The sequence below is a fragment of the Natrix helvetica genome, assembly GCF_964273705.1.
Source record: "Natrix helvetica genome assembly, chromosome: 2".
NCBI classification, from domain to species: domain Eukaryota; kingdom Metazoa; phylum Chordata; class Lepidosauria; order Squamata; family Natricidae; genus Natrix; species Natrix helvetica.
This window is the reverse complement of record NC_138552.1, coordinates 205788948-205814904: the sequence shown is the minus strand read 5'-3', so window position 1 is coordinate 205814904 and position 25957 is coordinate 205788948. Positions and strand designations below refer to the sequence as shown.

The following is a 25957-nucleotide window of genomic DNA, read 5'->3' as shown; positions in this document are numbered from 1 at the left end:
AAGTAGCACGCATTCCCCTTCTATCGTAAGTTTAAAAAGCAAAGCATCCGTATTCATTATGGATGAATGAAATGATTTACACATAAAGGCAGAAATTTAAAAATAGAGAAATGAAATACTGATAAAACAAAATAGGATAATATTTCAAGGCAAGCTGCATTGGTTTAATCTAATCCAATGACAACTGTTTTTTTTGGCTTGTGCCTATAGATAAATTGTAATTAAATAAAATACCAATTTTTTCTTCAGTAAAGAGTGAAAATAAAATAGTTCCTCGCAGCTATTTTGTTGGTTATTATATTACAGTATAGTATTAAGAGACACATTACATAACTGCTAGTATCCCATAGTCTTTTTTCTTATGTCCACATTGGAAATATTACCAGCATATCTCATGTGACAGTTCTGGCAGGAAAATATATTGTTTCTTTCTCTGTCAGATGATGAGTTATGTGGAAACCACAGATGTCTATTGGTGGACAGCAAAGGGCTGGGACAAGTGACCTACATGCCAGCAAAGGGGCCAAGGAACAAGTGACCCACATGCCATGACATCATGATGCAAACCCTAAGAAGTATAAGGCTGTGTCACCAGCCAGGATTCACAGATGCACAGCCGGAATTTGCATCATGATATCATGGCATGTGTGATGTTACTCTGATGCAATTTTGGTTTGGTGCAGGTGCCTATGACAGACAAGTGAAGATGTGTACAAGTAAACAAGTTCTTCCATAGATCTTCCAGTGATCTTCGTGCCTTTTCTTAATCAATTGCTCCTATCTCCCCATTCATATGCCTATTCAATAGAGGCTGAAGAATGGAGTCAAGTACATTAGACTAAACCAGTGTTTTTTTTCAACCTCAAGATATATTTTTTTAACCAGAATTCAACAGCCAATGTGCTTGACGCTGAAGTCCACCCATCTTAAACTTGCCAAATTTGAAAAACAACAGTCTGCCCCACAAGATTACTTACACATTTTGGCAGAGAATGCATTCTTTGATCCATATACATTATGATGACTAAGGTTAAGTCTATGCAAAGCCTTCCAAGGAGATATGCCAAGCTTCTACTGGCATTTGCAATCAGGAAAGCTAGATTCTCAGAGTTTTCTTTAAATGTATATATTGAAAGGGATTCCATTATAGAAACTGGAGATGTGTTCTTTACCCCCTATTGTGCAGTAAGTATGTTAAGACAGGCCTTCTCTGACCCTCTGTCTTCATATAGAGGGATGCTTTCCCCTGCTCACTAGAAATGGCAGGAATGCACATCTGTTCTTACCCTGCAGTGTTTTGCAAACAGATGTACCCTTTCCCGATAATTCCAGGGCAAGGAGCTTCACACCTTGCAAGAACACAATGGAGGCCCTCTCTTTCAACAATGAAAGCATCAACAACGTTTGCAAGGTCTGGAAGCTGCTCCTGGCATGCAGATGCACTCTTGGTCTCAGGGGAAGTGCTGCCTTTGTGCTTAGTGTAGTGCAAATTTTCAGTGGCATGTTATGCAAAAACTAACGTTGATAATGTGTAGATTTACGCTTCATCTTTAAAAAAAGAATTTCCCAGCTCAAGTCAGTCTGAAGTAAAAATGCATGTACCATGCATCTAGATGCTTTAGTCTGTTTTTTTTTATTTAAGGAGGGTATAACAAAGACAATTCTATGCAGCATCTATTTACTTTTGTTGAGAGGTAGAACTGTGAATTACACTTTTCTAGAATTCATATCATTACAACATGAATGGGACAAACCAGATAAAGGATTTCTATTGTTTTGGTTATATTTTAAAAGAATGGGAAATATAACTCAGAAATATCTATGTAATTATATGCAGCTACAACTGAAAACATGTCCTGTCCATGTTAAGTAGTGCTGTAGATGGCATTTTGACTCTGACTTCTAGCATAAAAAATATCAATTATAAATTTGATTCATTTCCTCTCTCCATTAAACAACATCTCAAAAAAGGAAGACCAGAGGAAAGGGGGGTGACTTGAATTTTAAATACAATTCATGTTGTATCTTATGATTCTTGATGAATGCATTCTATTTTATTTTTCTTTATGTACACTGAGAGTATATGCACCAAAGACAAATTCCTTATGTGTCCAATCACACTTGGCCAATAAAGAATTCTATTCTATTCTATTCTATTCTATTCTATTCTATCTGGAAGAAGACATTTATTGCAATGTATGTGAAGTAAGCTAACTAATAAACTGACTGCAGAATTCCAAAGATTTAACATACAGAAAACGCTGAAGTGTCATTTGGTAACATCCATGTAAAACTATGCTGGAAAATAAGCCCAAACCTTTGATCTCTGGAAGACAATCTGAGGCTCAATACATTGAAAGAGCAATCTTATCTATTCAGAAATGAGGCCTATTGAATTGATGGAGCAGCAGACATAAAACAGCGGTAACACAGATATCATTCATTGATATACAAGGTTAAAGATATGTTTAAAAGAATGGTATCATACACTTAAAACAATGCTGATATGATTCTACTTTCAAAAGGAACAGCCTCACAAATTTAGACCAATGCTGCTATAACACATCTTAAGCATTTGTGGCCAGGCATAATATTAAAATTGGAATTTATGTAGACTGTTTAGAAATTTAGAAGCGAGATAAATCTGAATATTGCAATTTCCTACAAAATAGAACACATACAATATATTGCATTAAGCAAATATGAGCAAGCATGTAAGAGTAGATAAAAATCACATAAACAAAGCTATGACGAAGCTAAGCCATTTTTGCATACAACTATTTTAAATCTTATCACAACAACTTCAGTTATCAACCGAAGATAACACTAGGGGGATAGACTAGGCAGCATTTCAGGACAATCTGAAACTAAATGAATGAATGAATGGTTTCAAATGTAAACACTTCTGAGGGATCCTTGATGCTCTCTGAGTTTGGTTATTTTCTTGCAGATGTTTCCTTACCCAAACTGATGGTGTTATCTAGTTTGGGTAATGAAGTGTCTGCAAGAAAACAACCAAGCTCAGAAAGCACCAAGGACCACTCATTTCAATCTTGAGCTACAAATATTCTGCTTTATTGGTAAGCACTTCTGAGTATCAACTAAATTGGAGACGCTGAAAATGCAAGACCAGGGCCAATCCAGAGGGGCACACCCCACTGTAAATTCTGATGATCTCCACAGGCCCTTGATCTATTTCTGCTGTGTGAACAGCCATAAAATTAAGAAAATTTTACTCATATGACCAATGTATAGTCTAGAACAGGGGTCGGAAAACTGCAGCTCTGGAGCCGCATGTGGCTCTTTCCTCCCTCTGCTGTGGCTTCGTCACCAGTCGGCGCCACAATTTTGAGAGGAGCTTCCGGTGGAGTGGGGGAGAGAAGCACAGTGCGCCAGGAGAAGACTCTATGGCAAGGGGAGGGTTTTCCAGTTGTCTCCACAATTGACAGGGCTTTCGGTTATGACAGGTAGAGAAAAAGGTATGGCGTGCTAGGAGGAGACTCTATGGTGGGGGAAATGAACTTCCGGTCAGCTCCAGAATTGAACAGGGGGCTTCCGGTTAGGACCTCTGTGGCTCCGGGTGTTTTCTTTTCTGTGGGAAACGGGTCCAAATGGCTCTTTGAGTGTTTAAGTTTGCCGACCCTTGGTATAGAAAGAGATGGAAATGAACCCCCTGAACTAAAAATGAGTTGAGTGAAACTTAGTTTGAGCAAGTATCTGTAGGACTTCAGCCTGCACTCTTTGAGGCTGCAAGTACTTTGACATTGTTTTAAGTACACTGTTCTGAAATGTTTCAGGTGGTTCAGTGGCTAAGTCACTAAGCTTGTTGATCAGAAAGGTTGGCAGTTCAGCGGTTCGAATCCCTAGTACAGGTTTCCTGTGTGAGCATGGGGTTGGACTAGATGACCTCCAAGGGACCTTCCAACTTTGTTACTGTTCACTGTTTAGTTCATCAGCCATTTAAAGAATAGCCTCAGTGGGTTTCAAGAATATTCCACACATATCTCTTCATCATCCAATGGAAAGAACAGGAAGGGGCAATGGTGCTCTAAGTATGGAGGAAAAATGTGAACCCTTTGTGAATCATGTTTAACCCTTCAAATTGTTACCCTCTACTCATCCCTCATATGCTTCTTGATTCGACAGAGATAGTGTTGAATTGCTGCTAAGATTGCTTGATGTTTAGAAACATTAGAAAGTGACACAAAAATAAAGCAGAACTCTCCATGATGCCAAACTTGCTTTCTTGATTTATTTGGTTTATATGGCTGCCCATCACATGCTCTGGCAGTGAATAAGGGTTTAAAAAAGCACAAAATTGTAACACACAACCTCGACATACAACCCTCAATGCCCAAGGATAAAACAATTGTTAGATTGGGTAATGGATAGGCACACACAGGCTTAACGATAACAACAGCTCTTTATTAAGTATAACAAGAGAGAACAATCCAGCGAAGGTTGAGTTTGACAGCAGCCCTTTTTATAGGGAGCTGTCAAACCCTTCGACCAATAGGATTAAACCTCTGTTCCCACCGGAACAGAGGACCTTGGTGGAAACCACTGTAGTTAGGGCAAGTATCTAACAACAATTAACACTGAAGACCCTGGGTCACAATGTATACCATATCCATCTGATTTATGAATTATATCTTTTATGTACACTGAGAGCTTATGCACCGAAGACAAATTCCTTGTGCATTCAATCACACTTGGCCAATAAAGAATTCTATTCTATTCTATTCTATTCTATTCTATTCTATTCTATTCTATTCTACTGTACTCTACTCTATCTCTGCAGGTAGTTATGCTAGTCAGTCTCACAGAAGTCAACCCCATTTCATAACAAAGAAGCAACAGCAGCAATGTATTGCTTACTTACCTTTTTACTGGATTCATACCCCAACTTTTCTCCAGGAATAGTGTAGGTAGCACTTTCTCTATTTCTTTCCCACAACAGCAACAACACAAGGCAGTTTGAATTGAGAGAGAACGATTGGCCCAAAGGTTCTCAGTGGTTGAGATTGGACTAGAACCAGTGTCTCTTTAGTAGCACTCCACATTTTAACTATGATGACATACTGATACACCCACCAGTGATGGGATTCAAAAATTTTTTGTACCGGTTCTGTGGGCATGGATTGGTGGGCGTGGCGTGGCTTGGTGGGCGTGGCAGGGGAAGGATACTGTAAAATCTCCATTTCCTCCCAATCAGCTGGGACTCGGGAGGTAGAGAATAGATGGGGCGGGGCCAGTCAGAGGTGGGATTTACCAGTTCTTTGAACTACTCAAAAATTCTGCTATCGTTTCTCCAGAAGTGGTCAGAACCTGCTGAATACCACCTCTGACACGCACCCACATTCTCAGAAGAGGTTTAAGTTGTTGTGCTCAGGTGGTCTAAGCCTTGCCAGGTAATGGATGAGGAAAGCAACTAGGAAAAATGCTTTTTATTGTCAGTTGTACAAAACCTAAAAGGATACCATATGTTTGAAATTTGACACTGATCAACTAGCTTGATTAGTGTTAGTTTGGTTCCCTCTGCAAATAAGTTTTGCTATGGATGAGTACCTTGGCTCTGTATGACTGGAACCTAGGGATTTGCAAATGGAGCACTATAAAATAACGTTTGGTACTCATTTAGCTGCAAGTCAGCTGAGAAATTGCTTTTACAGAAGTGCTAAAAAAATGGGTGGCTCTGCTACAACAGGCTTGCTTAATAAACATTGGCACTGGGGCAGAGTTGTACCACCTTCTTTTCCCAAACAAATCAAACACAGAGACTGCTGTCTGACGGTAAAAGGAAATTTATGCAATGTTGTTGTTTTTCAAATACGGCTCTTGGGGCCATTCAGTTCAATGATCACACCCAACACATGAGTCTCTAAACCCCCAAAGTCCCTGTGGGGAGAGGGGGCGACTAATAAGTCTGATAAAATAAATAAATAAAATAAATAAAGCAAAGAAAGTCTGAGATGTCACAATAAGATAATCTCCAAAAGAAGCCTAACAATGTTACTTCTGCAGTCTTTAGAAGAGAAGTGAAGAAAATTGGAAGCTGCCTATGTTTAGACAATGCACGTGGGGAAGGAAGACAGAGTTATTACCAAAGAACTTTCTTTAGGATATTAGGGACAAGATGCTGCGTGGGTATAGAACCCACAATATAAATCCCAGAGACCAGACTGGAGAATCATACCAGCTACCATGTCTCTTGTGCAATGATAATCTAATAGTCGAGGTAAGAAATGGGTTTCATTAAATGAATATAATTGGCCACATGCAAATGTACTAAACCACGAGTGTCAAACTCATAGCATCACGTTGCCATCATGTGACATATTACGTTTTTCTGCTGAGCTGGGGTGGGCGTGGCCTGCATGTGATACATCCGGCCTGCGGGATGCCAGTTTGAGACCTCTGTACTAAATCCATACATACAGAGTAAGGGAGAAGACTGGGACATGCTCCAGGAGAGATAGAATGATGAAGAAAAGTTTCTTCACTGGGGCTAAAGTTTCACCCACCTCATGCTGCAAGACTAGGTAGAGCAAACACAGATAATCAAGTTCAGGAAAGCTGATAAAAATAACAGTGAAGATATTACTTTTGAGTTATGCAGATTTTGTTCTGACCCCGGAAGGGATGATAGCCTGGTTGAATGACTGCTTGAAATACTTGACACATAATATACTGTGGGTATACCAGCACCTGCTATCTTTTTCTTCTAATCACTCTTTCCCCGTGCAAAGAAGAGCTCTCAATCATTCCCGCTTGCCTTTGTTAAGGTCCAAAGATCTAATTGCTTTCCATCTTTGATGTCCACTAATTCAACTCACAAGGTTTTTCCCACCTGCTCAGCTGAACAATGATCTGAAGCAAATTAAACCCATCTGGCTAAATTGAAGGGAGTTCTCTATCCATAAAATAGGCTACATTAACACCAAAGAAATTGCAAGGACATGCCTTACATGCCTAGGAGGCAAATAACATCATCAGTAAGAGGTGTTATCTAAAGTGGCCATTGCGTGGCAGGTTGGGAAGATAAGATAGAACTGCTGTATCTGCTGGATTCAGAAAGAGGTCTTTCATCTCTGAATTAGATCAATTTATCCCAAACTAGAATTCTTCAAAAGTTTGGACTACCACTGTCAAAACTGACCACCCTGGCTAGAAAGTCTACCAATTCTCCCTGGCATATTTGGGGTCACCCAAGTTGGGGCTTGCTGCACTAAAATCAATAAACCTTTGAGCTGAAGCTTTGGGGGTAGGGGAGTTTCCCTAATGTGAGGTTTACAGTGATTTTGTAATAGTGACGGAGTCTCCCTGCATGCTACAACTAGTTATTTAGACAACATAACAGCCTGCCAGTGAGTAGGCTTTTAATTACATTCTTTTAATGGAAAGAGTCAGCCTTTTGTTTATTTGTTGATCTCAACAAATTAGGGCTTTGGTATAAATTATGGCTCTACCAAGAGAATTTGGGACTTTCTTTACCTCTGGAGAAAGTAAATGAATTGTCTTCATGGAGGAAAAAATCCCTTTAACTAATTCAGAGCTATTTTTAAAAGAGCATATTAGTTTAGTGTGCAAATATACAAAGTTATTGTTTTAATAATGGGTTCTGGCTTAGTCCCTTATATTCTTTTTGTTTTTTATCACTGGAAATCGGAGCCGTAACTTGCTATAGATTTCATGTGTAGATTAGTTTTGCATCTTCCTAAAAGAATAGGCACCATTTCTCAGTTCTGTGGGAGATGACAAAGAATGCTATTTGCCCTGGAAGTAAAAAAAAAATGGCTAAGACCAGCCAGGCTTGCTCAGATCTTGCATCTCATATAGCGTCCATTTCTAAAAGTGAATTTGTATAAGCAAGCCAACAAGAAATAAGGCTATCATTCAAGCAACAGTTAAAGGCCTGTCACACGGATGGTGTTTCACAACAATGCTGCACTCTCTTTCAGAGCAACAAAATAAATAAGCTGCTCAATTCAGGAGAATTAAGTTAGACTATGCACTTTATTTGAGAGAGCAATTGAAAACATAGAGGCACACACATACAATCTTGATCTACTATTGTTTTGATTAGTGATGCTTCTTTGCTCTGCTCTTACAATCACTATTGAAATTGTACCACTCAACTTGTGTATGGACTCGAAATTAAGCTTCAAAATTTATTATTTTTTCTGCCACACCTGGACTAGAGAATGGACTTATCCCAAAATCCTTTTTCTATATCAGGGCTGAACATTCTGAAGTGGTCATTCTGGAGGCTAGGATAGAAAATATTCTTATGATGACTGCCCTGAGAGGGAAAAGTACTCTTCCCCATGGTTGAGAATGACAAGTAGACAGATCACTCAAAGAAACAACAACTTTTGAAAATGTGGGAGGGCAGCAGAGATATGTTTATAGCAGTGGCGAAATTCAAATTTTTTTTACTACCGGTTCTGTGGGCGTGGCTTGGTGGATGTGGCATGGGAAGGATACTGCAAAATCCCCATTCCCTCCCTGCTCCTGGGGGAAGAATATTGCAAAATCTCCATTCCCATCCGACTCTGGGGCCAGCTAGAGGTGGCATTTGCTGGGTCACCGAATTAGTCAAAAATTCCGCTACCGGTTCTCCAGAACCTGCTGAATTTCACCCTGGTTTATAGATTGCAAATACTGACATGGTTCCCAATTATTTTTTCTGATAATACCTTGGTGGGCTGGATGTCCTATCTCAGGGGTGTCAAACCCGATTGTATTGTGCTCCGTATTGGGATGTTTTTTGCCTTTGCTGGGGTGGGTGTGGCTCGTATCCGGCTGGTGGGCTGCCAGTTTGAGAGGCCTGTCCTATCTCCACTGTAGAAAAGGAGCCTTCATTTAATTTTAATCTTCTGAGCCAGGCCCTTTTTAAGTGGGACATATTTATAGCTATCCCTGAGGTAGAATTCTTGCCTAGAGAGACCTAGACTTTATTGAGAACTTTTCTCCAGCTAACTTACACCTCTAACTGAGATATAAGAAGGGCATGGAGGACTATATGGTAGCTTTATAGGAAGATGTTAATGTTGGGGGAGGGGGGGAAGCTGAGATAGCAGCATTTCTAGTGTACTGACCTTCAATCCCCTGTAGATTGATTTGTTTCAAGTTTCAAAGGATAGCTTGATACAAGTCTTGATTTGCCTGGATATCAGTGTGAGCTGCCAAAAGAAACTAGGAGACTGTCCAAGATTGTGAATTCCTCTGTTTAATTCCAGTAGTTTATTGTTCAGATTATATCAATCCTTTTCTAATATAGATTAGGGTCTGGGGCAGAATGGTGGCAGAATTAGTTCCTGGTCCGGATGAATGACTAAATTCATCCTAGCAATGAAGGTTGCAAGTAGCTGCACAGCGATAATGTCTGGCTGGATGATGTAGAATTCTTTTGGGCAAAGACTATGCCTATTTATGATAATATCTTGGCAAGCAGAAATGTTACCTTCTATCTCAGATGCTGTTTCCAGGGTGGCCCCGCAGGCCAAATCCAAGCCCCCTGTGGGCTGATTTGGCCCATGGGCCTTGAGTTTGACACCCCTGCTCTAACCGAATGTGTTCTATGCCTATAGATGATTGAGGATGACCTCTCTATCTTAGGGAGATTACTAGATACAGGAGAGACCTCTGCAACAGATGACTAGAACTCAATAATTTCTGGTCTTGTCTTAGTCGTGACTGGCTGGGTGACTTTGAGCCAGTTACTCTCTTTCAGCCCAATCCACCTCATAGGGTTGTTGTTGTGGGGACATTCCTGAAAACCTAAAATGGTTCTTAGTTTGCAAATGAGTAGTCTTCCTCATCATCTTACCATATCAAGGTCTTGAGATACCCTTCGTTTACGCAGTTCTTCCATCCTTTCACATACATCGGTAAAACAGGTATTATAGTAATCTGCATACTGTTGAGCCAGATCATCAATGTTGCCCAGTGACCCATCCTGCAGAAAAATACAGAAGGAACAGAGTGTAAGGATTCAATAATTCTCAGCAAATTTAAAGACATTAATGTAGTTATAGAATGAAGACAGCACTTCAATATCTATAGAGCTCAAAAAGCAGCGAGGATACAAGAAATTCCTATAAACGTCAAAAAGATACATTATCAAGACATTATTAGATAATGAGGCTGTGCAATGCTTTAGATTCAGCCTCCAAAAGCATTTTTGGAGCATACAGGAGACAGAAACACAGCACCTTAAAGCAGCTTGGTCTTCTCTCCCAGAACTGTTCAAGGAGCAACTTAATACAATCAAGGATGCTCTTGCCAATTTGTAATCTTTTTTTTTCTTGCTCACTTGGGTTACACAATTCTAAACATTCGAAATAATGTCAATTTGAAAGACGATTAGAATTTCTTTTGTGGTTAATCCCATGTATACAAAAAAACCAAAACCATCACTCCTTATTGATATACCAAATTTTATTTCTAATTAAACTAACATGATTCAGCCAAGTGAAAAATCTAAATTGGAATAAAATGCAATATATTAAATATTGTACTTTGTAAGTGTACATAAGACTTAGTTTGTGGTTTAGGAACTGTCAACAGGATTCACAAAATAATATGTTTCTACCATTATTCATATTCTTAATTTCAAAATGGTTGCAAACAGACTCTGCCTTGCAATTCCACTCATGTTATTTCACTGGGAAAGACCTGTTCCAGAAATAATAGGTTATATTTCATTTGATCCAAGTAAGTTATTGTCTAATAAAAGAAACTTTAACATTAAGTTATCAGCTCCTACACACTTTTTCACAGCGTGTTTTTTTCTGGCTTCAGAGAGGAAATAAATCATAAAGAAAAAACCTAACATTTTAAGAGGGGGAGAATGGAACATTTATTAAAAGTAAACTATCTATAACATTTTAGGACAATACTTGTCCAATATTTTTTATGAGATTGGCTCATGCACTGGAATACTCCATTTATGTGGAGTATATATATATATATCAGAAATTTTGGTGAAATAATTACACATGCTCTAAATGATAAATTGGTATGAAATTCCTACAGAATAAGTCTGATGATGTGTAAATATCAGAAACATCCATCATGATTCATGTGAATGAAATGAATAACACAAATTATAATAATCTAATGGTTACCATGCTAGATTTATTAGTTATTGCACATTAGTATGATGAATATGCTGCATTATTTTTAACTGATGTTAATAATAACATAGAATAACTATTCGTTAAATGCTTTGAATTAAATAAATGATGCAAGCCTTATGTAAAAAAGGTATTCTGCTCAAAATATTGTAGTTTTAAGTTCATTTACATAACTTTCTTTTTTTTTACTATGTCAGCATCCAAAGTCAGCCTGGCTTTTGAATCAGATAATGTTTTATAAAAGTTTTGTCATTCTAGTATGGAGTAAATAAGGTTTAACAGAATGAGAGCAGCAAGCAATACATACATCAAAAATAATATTGATATTGTAAGATAGCTGGTAATTTTTGTGGGAGAAAGAGGTATGGGGCAAAGAAAGTAAAATTAGAGGGAAGGCTTTATGAAATAAGAAAGCTTTTTTTAAAATAGAAGACAGGTAATTTATGTTGTTAAGATTTCCTCCTTGAAGTGTTCACTGACATATGTTCATCCAAAGATTAACTTTCCTGTTTTGTGAAGATAAGTCTGCCTACGTTATATGTTTTGGTAACCATCAGCCTGAAGTAATACTTATAATTCTAGTGTTATTGTTTTGCTGAGCTATGGCAGCCTATAGGAAATTGGTGTGCTTTAGATGTGTTGAGATTTCAGACACAGAATCTACATCCAGAATGGTAACAAGATTCTTTCAACAGACTTGGAAGACACCTGGTTTTGGATAATTGAGCTAAAATAAACAAGAGAAAAATACTACTCTTCCATGGATATAAATATCTCTGTTGATATCCCTTCAAGTGCATAAAATAAAATAAAATAAAAAACATTAGGGGTAAAATGCAACAATATTTCTCCTGATTGCAAAAAACTTTCCAGAATTCAGAATTGGGGACAGAAAGGACTATAATAAGGCCACCAAGTCCACTCATATCAGAGGTGGTTTTCAGTTTTTACCAGTTCACATGAACAGTAGCGGCTGCTGCTGGAGGCTCCGCCCACCCACCCCAATGTAATGCACGGCCTTCTAGTCATGCGCAGAAGGGAGTTCATATGTGCAGAAGGTGGCGCGTGTGCTCACATTTGCAAACTGGTAGCAAAGATAAGTCAATCCCACTACTGAATCCTATGTGCAGAGTGGAAATCCAAATTATATTATTTCTGACAAATATCTGTCTGACTTTTGTTTGAAAACATTTATTAAAGTGCAGTTTGCAACATTCCTTGCTAATTAATTTTATTGCCCAATGGCACTCACTTTCTGGAAGTTTTTTTAAAAATTTATATTCTGTAATTTAAACCCATTATTCTGAATCTTGCACACTATTATAGGGGAGGATATTTTTTTTCTTTTCTAATTGGTAATAGAATCCTCTATTTCCCCCCCCAAGCCTACCTAGAAATACTCACTCTACTATTATTGGGGACTTTTATTTATTAAACATATTTCTATCTTGCCACAATCAAAAAAATACTCAATGGCCTATAGAACTGGATGTTTCCTTTTCTAACAGGTGTCTCTAGAATTAACTTCAGAACTTCAGAATGGTGGTAACCTGACTTTGCAATCAGAATTCAGTTCTTCTAATTTACCAACAATCTGATGAATAACACTGTAGGAAATTTAATTATAAGCATTTCCTCAGTAGTTCAATTGTTGCTTGGACTAAGAGAATAAAAACACTAACCTCCTAAATTTCAGCAGGTAAAGAAAATAAAATGTAGATTTAAAAAGCCTGTCCTTCAAAAGACTACCCAGAAAATAAAGACATTGTTGAGTATATGAAATATTTCACGTATTTAGCTCTGACTATTTCTAGATAAATATAGAAAGACAGGCATTTCTATTACTAATTGAGACATAAGAGTTACTGTGTGAAAAGCCGTTGCAAGCATCAACAGTTTGTCTACAGAACTTCAATGTAATTAGAAGAGGCAGCCATGAAGAACTATGCAGTAATGCAACATGTAACATATTTTATTTGGGTGCCGTGGCTAGGACAAAGGACATAGCTGTTGGCTTCAGCAAAATTATTCCACAAGCTTCATGTTACTAAAGAGCTGCAGAGATTAGTTGATCATCAGAAACACTTTCCCTTGATCACAGGTCATAACAGAAACATAATGTCCAACATAACTGATATACTTAAAGGTATATAATGGTCTACTTTTCCTCCAATTTGGCACTTACCGGTCATGCCAGGATTACTGCTACCAGGTTTTTTAGCCAATATTGCTGACTGTCTAAAAATTCAAGCAGTTTTTCATCTGGCATGGGAGATTGCCAAATGACCAAAGGACAGAATTACCTATTTAAAGCATCTGCCTTTTTTTAGTAATCACTTTTCACTTGTTCTTTCTAAGCAATCAGGTTCACTTGGCAATGATTCCTGTAACCCTCCAACTTGCCATCATTTTTCTGAAGTAATCTGATGTTCAGAATATAAGACTTTCCCACCCTCTCCCCAATCTCTTGCCCCTTAGATATTTCCTGCTCAAGGGTGCATGCAGTAGGGGCAAACAGGAATCCTGGTTGAGGATGAAGAATTTTGTCACTTTTCTAACTTCCTCTGATCACCAAAAAGAAGTACAAGTAGCCCTCGATGTTTGGCCACAATTGAGCCCAAAATTTCAGTTGCTAAGCGAGACATTTGTTAAGTAAGTTTTGCTCCATTTTATTATATTTCTTGTCACAGTTAAGTGAATCACTGCAACTGTTAAGGAATTTTATTTATTTATTAATTAAATTACTGGTAATTTAATAATAAGTTTTCTTAAATTAGTTTGCCACCCATCTCGCCACGAGGCAACCTCTTCACCCAGCCCTTCCTGGTTTAAATGTTGGAAAAATGTTCCTCTTCCTTTTATAGTTTATTTTGTATCATTTATATTGATTCAATGGCTTCTCCATGCCTGAACTCTCATGCACTCTCAAGTAAAAAGCTTTACTTACTTTGCTGTAGGACGTGACAAAGCAGCCAGTGGACTAGCCATTTCATTACGGCTGAAATTTTACTTCATATTCATTCTGTGGTATGTGACTTTGGTGAAGCTTCCATATAACAATAACAAAAAAGTCATAAAATAAAAAATCCAATTACAGAAAGTGCAGGATGCTCATATGTTTACAGGATATCTCATTTTATGACTTCAGTGTACCTCTTGATTTTTATTTTTCTAGTTTCAAGGTTCACTGGTTTTGCTAATAACCTGGCCTTCAACTACATGGAAAAATTGTCTCTATAATATTAAGCAAGACTGAGTATGGCTTTAGGTATACTGTGATTATTTTATTATTTTAACCATGTCTATAAGCACTGAAGCACATTTTTTTTTCTTTTAATTCTTGGTTGTGTACCGCATCAAAGACTTTCAAATGTCACTTTCAAAGTCCTGGTCAATAATGTCAGAAAAGCTATCTTAAAAAATAACAAACAAGCCAAAATGGTAGCAATTAGAGAAGCATGAATGTTCTCATTACATAGCAAATGAATTGGCAGATGCTTACACAAAGGGACATTGTTTTTTCATACACTCTGCACAAACTATGCTACAAACATTTTAAAATAAGCCAAGTTTGAAAGAACTCTTATCAGACTAGGAATGGAAATTACTTCTTTCTACATTTTTTTTTCTTTGATCCCATTGCGACAGCAATTTATTCATACTGTGATTCAATAAACATTTTGGCAACTTTACAATAATAGTCAAATTCTAGTCAGATTCTATAGGCGTATATGTATATTTATGGGAAATGGAGTTAAGTATGATACAAAAATATATTACTGGTTTCCAGACAGGAACACTTTAATATAATTAGTATTTTATTTATTTATTACATTTATATGCCCAACATCTCAAACACATGAATTATTATTCAAAATATTAGTTATGATTGGTAAATTAACCAATTAAAGACTTCTTCCCTAATAAATGCCACCTTCAGTTGGCCCTCCAAGGGATTTTGAAGATAATTAGACATGTAAAATTTATGGGCCAACAAGGTTCAACAAGAACCCAATCTCAGAGCAGTGATTTTTGCCACAGCTTTATTACAAGTGAAGATGAATATTTTCATTGGATATTTTCTCCAACCCAAAGGTCCTTTTTCAAGAGGCAACTGGTCTTTCTGGTTTTTCTTTGAAGATGTTTCGCTTCTCATCCAAGAAGCTTCTTCAGCTCTGACAGTAAAAAGTTGACAGATGTTCATTTACCCACAAATGTTCAATTCATAAGTATATATAGGCTTGTGAGCACACATTGGCATAATTGCTCTTATGACAGTCAAATGCACACTTAATTTGCATAAAATCACACTATAAATAGTCTGCAAACTAAGCCTTTGCAGAAATGCCACATCATGAATTATGCCTATAGTGTATGGGTGTACGTGGGGTTATACATATAATCCCAAAATGAAAGGCAAGGCCTTCAGGCAAACAAATACCCCACTGTTTTGGTAGATGGTGGATGAATTGAGGATGTGAAGCTGTACAAATAGAGAAAAGCAATACTGTATGTTTCTGCCTGGGCCTTATGTTAGTATCAATTGTACTATCTTGCATTATGTCTTATTTCAAGAACACTGTAGAGTTTTTATACATTTGTAATCTGGTTTTTCTTTCTTTCATTCTTTTATTCATCCATCCATTCATTTCATAGCAAGACAAACTAACTTGAATCAAGAAACTCCCCACATGTAATCACCATAGTACTGGGAATTAGCTTTTCACTGTCTCAGCCAGGCACACAATAACTATTTTATTCTGAACTGTAATAGTTACCAGGATGTTCAAGTCCATTTAATTAAACCAAGTCCAATCACACTCCTGTGGGCTTTAAACTGTGCATACCCATTTAGATATTATATAGATGTACATCTTCTAAGTACTGGGGACTTCACACAGCTTCATGTTTTTATCAATTACGGGTACCAGCCTGTTAACAAAAGCTTTATCTCTTGCCAGTATTACAAGTCTTTAAACTATTGGATGCGCTATGTTTATGTCCATATTGCCTCATTGGTGCCAAAATATTCCTTGATGAAGCAAAACAGTCTGCTTCCTCAAATAAATAGAATTTAACATCTCACTCTACTTGCCAACTGAAAGCCATGTTATAATGGCTGGTTCTAAAAAACATGCTACACAGTGACCCTAACTCACTTAAAAGTTTTAAATGGATTGCTGTGGTCAACAAAGTGATAGACAAGCACACAAATACATTTATGAGCCCTCGGATGATAGAGCTCTGTATCTTTCCTGATCACCCAAACCAGCAACATGGCGGTCTTTATCCCAATCTTCCTACTCAAATTCTATTCCACTCTTCCAACTTTCAGAAACCTCTAGATCAGAGGTGGGTTGCTGCCTGTTTGGCTGAACCGGTAGTGGCGGCGTTGAGAGGCTCCGCCCACCTTCCCGGACACTTCTGCGCATGTACAGAAGCTTCTGCGCATGTTCAGAAGCATTGTGCGTGGGAGTGAGTACGAACAAATCGGTACTGCTCTAGATGTGTGTGACTATTAAAGTTTCATCATCTGCAGCCAATGGAAATACTCAATACATGTAGCAAGTACCGGGTTTGAAAAGGCTGTTGGATGCCATTGGTCACCCTCAGCTTAACATCAATCTTCAGAGCAGCTCTTTTTGAAAACTTTGCTAAGTACATATCTGCAATGGACCATAAATATATTGCTGGAAATAGCAAAGGGAATTCAACAATCTAGTTTGTTGATAAATAGGCCTGCCCTCTCGCAAACCTATCAGTAACTGATTTTCCCATAGCATGTTGACAAGGGGTCATTGAAACAACAGCTCATGTCCTTAACATTGTACCCTCTAGAAGATTTCACCGACTGGTTTTATAATTTCTTACCTTATAAAATATCTTGGAAATTCTGATTTCTTTTATATACTGCTGTTACTATTGGATCAGTATAATACGGTTTCTTTAAACGTGGCTAAATACAGCAGGGGGTTGAATTAGAAAACCTCTAAGGTCCCTTCCAACTCTGTTATTCTGTTAATAACAGCTACTGTTTCAGAGGTGGGATTCAAAAAATTTTACTACTGGTTCTGTGGGCATGGCTTGTTGAGTGTGGAATGGCTTGGTGGGCGTGGGTGGGTAGGCATGGCAGGGGAAGGATACTGTAAAATCTCCATTCCCTCCCCACTCTAGGGAAAGTTACTGCAAAATTTCCATTCCCTCCCGAACAGCTGGGATTCTGGATGCAGAGAATAGATTGGGGCGGGGCCAGCCAGAGGTGGTATTTACCGTTTCTCTGAACTACTCAAATTTTCCGCTACCGGTTCTCCAGAACTGGTCAGAAGCTGTTGAATACCACCTCTGTACTGTCTGTAAAATTAGGCAGGCTTTGCACACCCATCAATGATCTCATCATTAATTGTAATACACCATTGTTCCGTTCTGCTTTCTTTTACTTTAATGTTTTAATTTTTATTCTGGTCTGTGACCATAATAGAAAGCTAACTTCTCATAGCCAGTGGCAGCAGAACACCAGCAGTATCTGGCACTAGACATGGGGTGAAAAGAGAAAGCAGTGAGACCACTGCTCACTGGACAGGTCTTCAAAGGGGATGTGAATAAGGTATATGGGTAGCTGTAAATAGATATGCATTCATATATTTTGGACTGTATTGTAAGCACATACCCATCTTCAATTTTAAAGATGTTTTTTAAAAGAAACATCACAAAAATATAAAACAGATATTTAGATCAAATAGATCAACTTCACACTGTGCAACTATAAAGACCTCCATTTGATTCAGAGGCCATATGCAAAATATACATAAACGTCCACTGTTCTTAAATTATGCATCAAACTAATCCATGATTTAAGTATGAGTTGTTGAACTTGGCTTGATTCAGAATAATATGAAGCCATACATCATGGTTTAAAAGACACAATGGTTATGTTCAGACAGTACTAGGCTGAAATCAAATAAACCACACTACTCCTTAGTGCAATCAGTTACAAAGAATATATGTAATTATAGTGGGTTGCAAATAGATTTAAAATGAAATCACAGGTTGGTCAGAAGCTGATGGCATCTTCTGTTCATTCTTTTCACTGTGGCAAAGTAGGTAGCAACTGGGAAATTGTTTTTACTTTTAGTACCTTGCAAGAAGATTCACCAGCCTTTTAAAAAAAGGTTTATTATAATGCTGCCTGTAATTAGTGCTATTAATATTTTGATTGTATTCTGTTTCTTATATATCAACCAGCCTGAAAATAAGGATATTCAAGGATAATACAGAAGGTTTTTTAAAATAAATTAAAAGAAAAATTCCTATTTTGGAAGTATTCAATTGGGCTTAATGCAAACTACTTTTATTCTTAAAAGTTAGCTGATTCTGGTGTTAGCTAATATTCTTCTCTAAACCCTTTCTAAAATAGTTCTGTACAATTTCATAGTGATCCTAGTTGAATATACTCTGAAAGATGGCTGCAGATGGTTAAAAGATTTTTATTGTCAATGTAAAAGCAGGAAGCCGGCTTTGAACCTCAATAAAAGGGTCAGGCTGACAGCTGAAACAGTAATCTAGTGCCCTGGTATGTACATCTGTCATTCAAACTGCAAAGGCAGGCAAAAAAGAAACTTGCAGCACAGCTGAGGGACCTACTGTGGATTCTTTTATTATGCTTATTACAATTACATCTGTATTGTTTATTTATGCAACTAATTCTTCAATCTGCGGAAGAGATTATCACAAACGCAAGGATTTCAAATATGGGCTCATTTTTGGAATGCAGACATGGACAATTACATTTATGTCAAAGGGATGATATTTCAGACCCAGCATTTTGAACTATATTCAAGAGCTTGGAATCTGGACTATGAGTACATTCATATAAATATGACTCCTAGAATTGTTCTGCATACTTAATCTTTCAAGGTTTGTAGCAAAGCAAAATTCAAGTGTCCTGTTTTCTAATGGTACCCACTCTTAACATTTGTTTTGAGATATTTATAAGGCCACTGTATGCCTACAATGAAAATAGAATGCTTAATCTATTAAAGCGTACAACAAATATCCAAGTTTATTCAACAGTCCTATCAGAGCAAAAGAAAGATAGCTACTCCAAATCCAAGAAATTAACCCAAATAGATATAAACTCACATCTGGACCAAGCATGATATTCTGGAAATATTGTTCATGCTCCTGACTGTACTAAAAATATTTAGCTTTACAGTACAAATGTTTAAAAGCTAATTTGTTCAAAGTGAAATATGTTTTATTATATTTTTGACATTCTTGATTTTTTTTTTCATTATTGAGAGGATCTGAAATGTATTTTTTAAAGATCATTCTTTCCTTTCATTAGCCATTTCTGTCATTCTGGCTTGTTAAAATCTTACACCTAGTTGTTTTTAGAGTATTCAGACAAACAATTAAATTAAGGCACATGAATCTCAGAAACACTCTGACTTGCAGTAACCTTCCTCAGATCTTCTTCTTCCCAACAGTGATTGTTTGTGATGAGGTACATGCATGAGATTTGATTGAAACAGTCACAGAGTTTTCCAGTTTTTCTTACTTTTTAACTCACTTAAAAGACAACAAGAAACAATTTCAGCCAAGCTTTGTTAAGAAAGTCAAGCAGTATCACTTTACCAGCTTCAAGTCTTACTGTTTTGCATTCTTTTGTGAACATTTCTCATTCCTGATAGCGTGATCTAAGCAAGCATTTTTCTGCTCTCTGACCTGAAGCCTCAGAGCAAGTGAGTTCTGAACATATCTTAGCCAATCAAGCTAACATACATGTGTACCCAACCTATGTGCATCCCCTTCTTTTTTTGCTAAATATTAGAACTAATCCTATCTAGATTTAAGAACAGGATTTAAATAACTTAGTGACACATTTTCTATCTCCTTGTCATAAAGATTAGATGCTGGCCTGGATCTTTGATATCTGTTTATTCTTTGACAAGTAAAGCTTTGATCTTTGTTTCATCAGTCTTCTGGCATACCTCCATGCCTTCTGCAGTGATAGATCCAAAACTGTATTTCCTTTTTTTGTGTGTCTCTTCTTCTTGATCCCATCCTCAAAAATTTCATAGACTTTACCCTATTCAGGAATTGATGAGCCTTCAGAAGGACAAAAACTGCTCAATCCATTTTAGGATCACTAAGCACTCTTTCTCTTAATTAAGATATATTAACCACGTTCGACAGCTACAAGAGCCACATACTTTCTAGCCATTCTTTTATTAAAGCATGTCCATGCTTCGTCCCACAATTCTCTCTGATATTCACATATTTGCCCCCTTTTACCAACTTTATATTTCCTGACTTCTCAGGAAATATTAAACCCCGTGTCCAAGGAGAACTAAAGAAAATCTTGAATTTCCAATTCCTTTATCAGAAAGCACAGCAATCACATATAACTATTGAGCTTGTTCTGATGTCTGCAAGAATGCATTGATATATTTGTCCAGTGGAACATTAGGTTTATTACAACCTTTATAAAATACATTACATCACTAAAGACATTTTTATTCTTCACAAACCTTAGTAATATCTGCCACAATTTAATTAATAATTGTATAGCCATACTTTTCCACCTTCTGCTGTATGCATACAATTTTTCACACGTTTCTCCTTTTCCATGTATGTATGTATGTATGTATGTATGTGTGTGTGTGTGTGTGTATATATATATATATATATATATATATATATATATATATATATATATATATATATATATATATATATATATATATATATATAGTCTCCCTTTATTTATTTATCAGTACAAATACAACACAAATATAAAAAAGCCAACTTTAAAAATAAAAATATGGTTTTCTGCCTGCATGTTCTTCTGTGATAAGCCGAAGGACAGAAAGAGGGAGTAGTGACCTTCCTCCCATATTTAGGCATACCAGGGGTTGTAACACAAATACATATATGTATATATATACACACACACATACTGTACATGCAATTCTTAGTATCCTTTCTTTAGCATGAATAAATTAATCAGCTGTGTCCTCTTTACTCCACTGTTATACTAAATCCCATCTCTCCAACAAGAAACAAACGTTATTCTTTGTTCTTTAGTTAAGCACACTCTTTTTCATAAGTGGCCTTCCCTATACTCTCTTATTTGCTGAAACTCTTATTAAATATTTTAAAGTTTGAAGATCTGAATCTAACTTCAGTTTTACTACAGGGATTGGGTTTACCCTACCCCACCCCGCAAACTTGTTTCTAAGGAAAAAATAAATAAATTCTGAGATTTATACTTTAGCCCAGATCAAATTAGTTGACTAGTGTGAATAAACATTTTTCCTGTTTTACTTACAAGGAAATAACTCTCAAGTACTTCAGTCTCTAAACTGATTAGTCTTTAGTCTATTTCAACCTCAGCAACTTTAAGATGTGAGGACTTCAACTCCCAGAACTGAGATTGAGAAACAGTAGTGTAAAGTACCTATGATTAATTCTGAGTATATTTGCATTTTTAATTTAAATTAAGATATGAGTATAATTAAAATTTCATAAATGTTATATAGTTATGAATGAACGTATGATACATTTCATGTCTGTACAGTAATAAGTTTACATACGCTAAGAAATCCAATCCGCACCATGCATAGTAATCTATGCTGCACACAATAGAATTAAAAATATTCTTAGTACTCAATTGTACTACATTGGTTTTGCTTTCTTTCCCCCAACATTTCTTAGATTGATTTTTTCTAGATTTAAACTGGAAAATTACAAAAGTTTTGCTTCACATCTATAATGTTTCTAGCTTTCTACTCCTATATAAATTAATAAGCAAAGGAACTTGAGGATGGTAATAGAGCTAGGAAAGATCACAGGTCCTGATCTTGGGGGGGGGAGGGGGAAACTTTTTATATCCTTGTAACCTTTGCTTCTGGGTGGGGCAACTGGATGGAGCTGAGCATTTACTGGCTGCTGTGCTCCCAGCAGATATTTTCTCTTTGGACTCTGATAGAGAAATATCTGTCATTGCCTAGGATTGAACGCTCAACCTCCCAAGTGGGAGGTGAGCGACTTCACCTCTAGGCCACTGCCCAGCTCATTTGGGAAATATTTACAAGTAAATCAATTCAAGCAGAATTAACAGGTAGGGAAACATGAGGAAAGATGGCATAATGAAGGAGACTTAAATAGCCAGTACTCCTTTTTATACAGGCAATCTCAAATGGCTCTCCATAAGACAACTGGTCTTTAAATCAGTTAGAACAAGTAATCAGTGGAACGCCTTGCCTCCAGAAGTTGTGAATGCCCCAACACTGGAAGTTTTTAAGATGTTGGATAGCTATTTGTCTGAAATGGTATAGGGTTTCCTGCCTAGGCAGGGGGTTGGACTAGAACAGTGTTTTTCAACCTTGGCAACTTGAAGATGTCTGGACTTCAACTCCCAGAATTCCCCAGCCAGCGAATGCATTCGCTGGCTGGGGAATTCTGGGAGTTGAAGTCCAGACATCTTCAAGTTGCCAAGGTTGAAAAACACTGGACTAGAAGACCTCCAAGGTCCCTTCCAATGTTGCTATTGTATTGTATTGTAAAAAAAAAAGCTATAATCATTGTACACTCTTTCGGTCATGTTTTGCTCTTTACTGTATAGTAATTTACAATTGCCACAAGCACCAAGTAACTTCTAGAAAAGCATAAAGAAAATGGCATAAAGATATTATCAGCTCCTACTATTCAGAGATATACAGGTGAAACTCTAAAAATTAGAATATTGTGGAAAAGTTCATTTATTTCAGTAATGCAACTTAAAAGGTGAAACTAATATATGAGATAGACTCATTACATGCAAAGCAAGGTAGTTCAAGCCATGATTTGTCATAATTGTGATGATTATGGCTTACAGCTCATGAAAATCCCAAATCCACAATCTCAGAAAATTAGAATATTGTGAAAAGGTGCCATATTCTAGGCTCAAAGTATCCCACTCTAATCAGCTAATTAAGCCATAACACCTGCAAAGGGTTCATGAGCCTCTCAGTCTGATTCAGTAGGAATCACAAACATGGAAAAGACTGCTGACCTGACATTTGTGCAGAAAACCATCATTGACACCCTCCATAAGGAGGGAAAGCCTCAAAAGGTAATTGCAAAAGAAGTTGGATGTTCCCAAAGTGCTGTATCAAAGCACATTAATGGAAAGTTATGTGGAAGGGAAAAGTGTGTAAGAAAAAGGTGCACAAGCAGCAGGGATGACTGCAGCCTGGAGAGGATTGTCAGGAAAAGGCCATTCAAAAGTGTTGGAGACTTTTACAAGGAGTGGACTGAGGCTGGACTCAGTGCATCAAGAGCTACCACACACAGACGGATCCTGGACATGGGCTTCAAATGTCGTATTCCTCTTGTCAAGCCGCTCTTGAACAACAAACAACATCAGAAGAGTCTTACCTGGGCTAAAGAAAAACAGACCTGGTCTGTTGTTCAGTGGTCCAAAGTCCTCTTTTCTGAAGAGAGCAACTTTTGCATCTCATTTGGAAACCAAGGATCCAGAGTATGGAGGAAGAATGGAGAGGCACATACTGCAAGATGCTTGAAGTCCAGTGTGAAGTTTCCACAGTCTGTGTTGATTTGGAGAGCCATGTCACCTGCTGGTGTTGGCCCACTGTGCTTCATTAAGTCCAGGGTCAACACAGCTGTCTACCAGGAGATTTTGGAGCACTTCATGCTTCCTTCCGCAGATGAGCTTTATGGGGATGCTGACTTCATTTTCCAGCAGGACTTGGCACCTGCCCACACTGCCAAAAGCACCAAAACCTGGCTCAATGACCGTGGGATTACTGTGCTTGATTGGCCAGCAAACTTGCCTGACCTGAACCCCATAGACAATCTATGGGGCATTGCCAAGAGAAAGATGAGAGACATGAGACTGAACAATTCAGAAGAGCTGAAGGCTGCTATTGAAGCATCCTAGTCTTCCATAACACCTCAGCAGTGCCATAGGCTGATAGCTTCCATGCCACACCGCATTGAGGCATAATTGCTGCAAAAGGAGCCCCAGCCAAGTACTGACTACATATGCATGCTTATACGTTTCAGAGGTCCGATATTGTTCTATGTACAATCCTTGTTTTATTGATTGCATGTAATATTCTAATTTTCTGAGATTGTGGATTTGGGGTTTTCATGAGCTGTAAGCCATAATCATCACAATTATGACAAATCACGATTTGAACTATCTTGCTTTGCATGTAATGAGTCTATCTCATATATTAGTTTCACCTTTTAAGTTGCATTACTGAAATAAATGAACTTTTGCACGATATTCTAATTTTTCGAGTTTCACCTGGATACTACTGAATATGAAACATAATTACTGATAAAAGCTACAGTGCATTCAGAAAATATTCAGACCCCCTTCATTTCTGTCAATTTTGCTATGCTGCAGCTTGATTCTACACTTGTTGAAATTCATTTTTTCCTCCTTAATCTACATTCAGTATCCTGTAATGGCAAAGTGAAAACACAAATCCTCTCAGGACCAGTAAAGTTGGATGGCGACCATAAGTGGACAGCCATTTTCAGGTCCCTTCAGAGATGTTCAGTAGGGTTCAAATCAGGGCTCTGGCTGGGCCATTCTAGACATTCACAGAGTTGTCCCTAAGCCACTGCTGTATTGTCTTGGCTGTGTTTAGGATTATTGCCATGTTGGAAAATGAATCTTCAGCCCAGTCTGAGGTCCTGAGTGCTGTGGAACAGGTTTTCATTAAGGATATCCCTTTATTTTGCTCCATTCAGCTCTCCCACAATCCTGACCAGTCTCCCAGTCCCTGCTGATGAAAAACAGCTTCACAGCATAATGCTGCCACCTCCATGCTTCACTATTGAGATGATATTGGACAGGTGATGAGTGGGGCCTTGTTTCCTTCACACATAACATTTAGAATTGAGGCCAAATTGTTCAATCTTGGTTTCATCAGTACAGAGAATCTTGCTGCTCACAGTCTGAGAGTCCTTCAGGTGCTTTTTTGCAACTCCAAGTAGGCTTTCATGTGTTTTGCACTGAGGAAAGGTTTCTGTCTAGCCACTCTGCCATAAAGCCCAGATTGGTGGAGAGCTGCAGTGATGGTTGTCCTTTTGGAACTCTGTCCATCTCTATACAGGATCTCTGGAGCTGAGTCAGAGTGACCATCAGGTTCTTGGTCACTTCTTGTACCAAGGCCCCTCATCCCTGATTGGTCAGTTTGAGTGGGCAACCACGTCTTGGAAGAATTCTGTCTGTGTCAAACCTTTTCCATTTGAGAATTATGGAGGCCACTGTGTTCCATTCCAGTGCAGCAGAAATTTTATTGTATCCTTTTCCAGATCTGTGCCTTGCAATAATCCTGTTTCTGGGCTCAGCGGGCAGTTCTTGTGACCTCATGGCTTTTTTTCTGATACAGTATGCATCGTCAGCTGTGTGGGGTACTATAGAGAGGTGTATGCCAGGGACTCCCCCATAACAGCTGGCCATATCCTGGCTGCCCCCATGCTCCTAGGAACTTGCTCTGGTGTCTTGAGAATCCTGATAATTTTGGAAGCTTTTCCCAAATTGCTGCAAATGTTAAGAGAACTGAGAACTGAGACGCCGGATGGGGGGGTCAAGGTGAGGATGTTGGGGAACCAGTAGAAAGAAGAAGACCTAAATAATGGTTGGGGATGACCTGGAACCTTAGAGGTCACTGAAGACCCGTGTTAGGGCCATGGATGAGCCCAACTGACTGCCCAGACTAAGACCAAAAACAGCTGGGCTTAGAAGGCCACCCCTCATTTACTAAGGAACCCACATCTGTACTACATTTATTTTC

General features: G+C 37.9%; 1 protein-coding gene across 2 annotated transcripts in view; it reads right to left on the bottom strand.

Annotated features, from left to right (window-relative positions):
• SASH1 (SAM and SH3 domain containing 1) overlaps nucleotides 1–25957 on the bottom strand; it is a 161493-nt gene that overhangs the window by 120473 nt on the left and 15063 nt on the right. For both annotated transcript variants that reach the window (XM_081945640.1, XM_081945641.1), the window contains exon 2: nucleotides 9833–9961. In XM_081945640.1, the coding sequence (XP_081801766.1) occupies nucleotides 9833–9961 (129 nt within the window). The remainder of the gene's footprint in view (nucleotides 1–9832; nucleotides 9962–25957) is intronic.